Here is a 2,184-nt window from a genome sequence, read left to right on the forward strand (position 1 = left end):
AGAGTCGCTCTTCGGTCATTCGCCCACCAGGCCACCACTAGATTTAAATCATCTACTTTCCGAACTGCACGCTCTTGGCAGGGTGCACAACAAAATCTACGTTTATTCATTAAATACTCTCTCTCTCTCTCTGGGCTAAAATAAATAAATTATAGATCTAGATCTAGTAACACTAGATCGACACACCGCCCTTGCATTGTAACCAATGTAAACTACCGGTCGCTCAGCGAGCCAATCACAATCCAACATTTTTGGGGTCCACCTAGACCCCATGACTACGTAGACCCCAATCGGGGGGCACGTAGACACTTCCTTTTGGGTTAGGCCCTAATGTTTCCATATAACCGGAAGTTCTCTGTCTTTAAAGATGTGTTGACTACGTCACATGAAAATGTTTTCCGGTTGTTACACGTCTTGAATTGTGAAAATAACGCCGTGACCCTTTTTATTTACAAAGAATAATGAACTTCATTATTTTCATTCTATTGTTTTTTTCCTTTGTTGGAAAAGAATTGGCAAGTAAGATTACTGTTTTGTCAACATCTGAAGTCATCAATGTCCTCTTTACTCGCTTCTTTGACCTCTCATTTTTTTAAAACCAGAATTATTCATCTAGAATCTAGATCTAGATCTAGAATCTAGATCTAGAAATATAGATCTAGATGTCTAGAATCTAGATTGTAGATATAGAGTATCTAGATATAGAATCTAGATCTACATCTAGATCTAGATCTATTTGAAATGTTCTTATCGGCCATAGCAGATGTCACAAGACAGTAAGTCATCTAGATCTAAACAAACATTAATCCTTCTAATTCTTATGTTTCGGTTGAAAGATATTCTCCTCTGCAGATGCATTGGTCATCGTCAGACACTGACGGGCAAATTCCTCTTCTTCTTCTCCTTCTCCTTCTCCTTCTCCTTCCCCTTCCCCTTCCCCTCCTGTTGAATGTGGTCGGTGGTGGCGGTGGCTAGAGGCTTTGAGGTTGTGATTTCACCGCGCGATCACACGGGGGCCTGGCCGCGCCATATAACCCGCCGGGCTGTATCGGAATTTCTTCAGTTGGCTGTTGACACCCGCGCTCGTCGGGACCAGCGACACCAAAAGCTTGTACTTGTACCACCGTACTACCACTGTTGTGTAGGATTTCTCGTGTTTTCTCTCTGGTTTACCTTGATCAACAACAACGCCCGGGATATTTCTGCTACTGTTGTTTATATTGTTGATCAGTTTTTTCCAGTTTCAAGGAAACTTTTTGGATAATTATGACAATGGCAAACGCCACTTCTTCAACGCCCCATCGACCCTCGCCGAGCGCTTCCCTCAGAAAGGTAATTATTTACATTTGGTTTCTACGATTATTAACGTAAAGTAATAGGCAAGTTATTATTTTTTATTTACAATGTGGTGTTTGTTATTGTTATAGCTCCTTTTTCTCATAGGCGTACTCATGAACTTCATTATCTTTCTTAATTTTTTAGCCATTAATTTTTTGTTGTTGTTAATGAAATAATTTAGATTAGCCAAGGCAACTGTGTGCCGAAAGTTGTTTGAAGCTTGTCTGCGCTCGGCGTTTGGTGTATCTAGATCTAGATTAGATAGATTTAGAATCAAGATCTGAACGCGCTGACTGAAAGTACTGCAGTTACTGGAGACCCTAAATCATAATAGAATTATCAAGGTTAATATAGAAATGTGCAGCTTTTGGTGGCTGTTTTGTTTACTTTTTATTTTATTAGGCCCAGATAGTGCCATTCTAGTCTAGTGGCCTGGCCTCCTCTGTTTTATTGTGGGTTTTTTTCTAGTTTTGCTTTGTTGGTAGCCAACAACGAGCGGTCGCTTTGTGCGAACGTTGCAACCACCATCGATCCATCGGTCAAGACTGTCATGTGCTGACACTTGCTTACTTAATCGTTGTTTTTGTGTTCTTGCTTAGTTAGGCCTATACTTCAGTACGAAGTGAGGCTTGAATTATATATCTTTATGCTTCCTTTTACATAAGTTTGCCTGTGTGTCTAACTGTCCGTGCCTTGTGTTCCCCAGACTAACAAACCTCTGATGGAGAAGCGCCGACGTGCCCGCATCAATGACTGCCACACAAAGCTCAAGTCTTTGGTCATACACAGCTCCAAGAAAGATGTAAGTCTTCTGTCTTGTCATTTCATCACCCAGCAGATTGTTTT

The 2,184-nt window shown here is 40.9% G+C and overlaps 1 protein-coding gene across 1 annotated transcript in view; it reads left to right on the top strand.

Moving 5' to 3' along the window:
- Positions 1 to 419: 419 nt before the first annotated feature.
- The window catches only part of LOC101854795, a gene marked incomplete in the record, with an annotated part of 51,416 nt that continues 49,651 nt past the window's right edge, over positions 420 to 2,184 (top strand). The window contains 1 exon segment of the mRNA XM_035969736.1: positions 420 to 519. Within this exon segment, the coding sequence (XP_035825629.1) occupies positions 462 to 519 (58 nt within the window).

This window comes from Aplysia californica, unplaced genomic scaffold (genome assembly GCF_000002075.1).
Source record: "Aplysia californica isolate F4 #8 unplaced genomic scaffold, AplCal3.0 scaffold00176, whole genome shotgun sequence".
NCBI classification, from domain to species: domain Eukaryota; kingdom Metazoa; phylum Mollusca; class Gastropoda; order Aplysiida; family Aplysiidae; genus Aplysia; species Aplysia californica.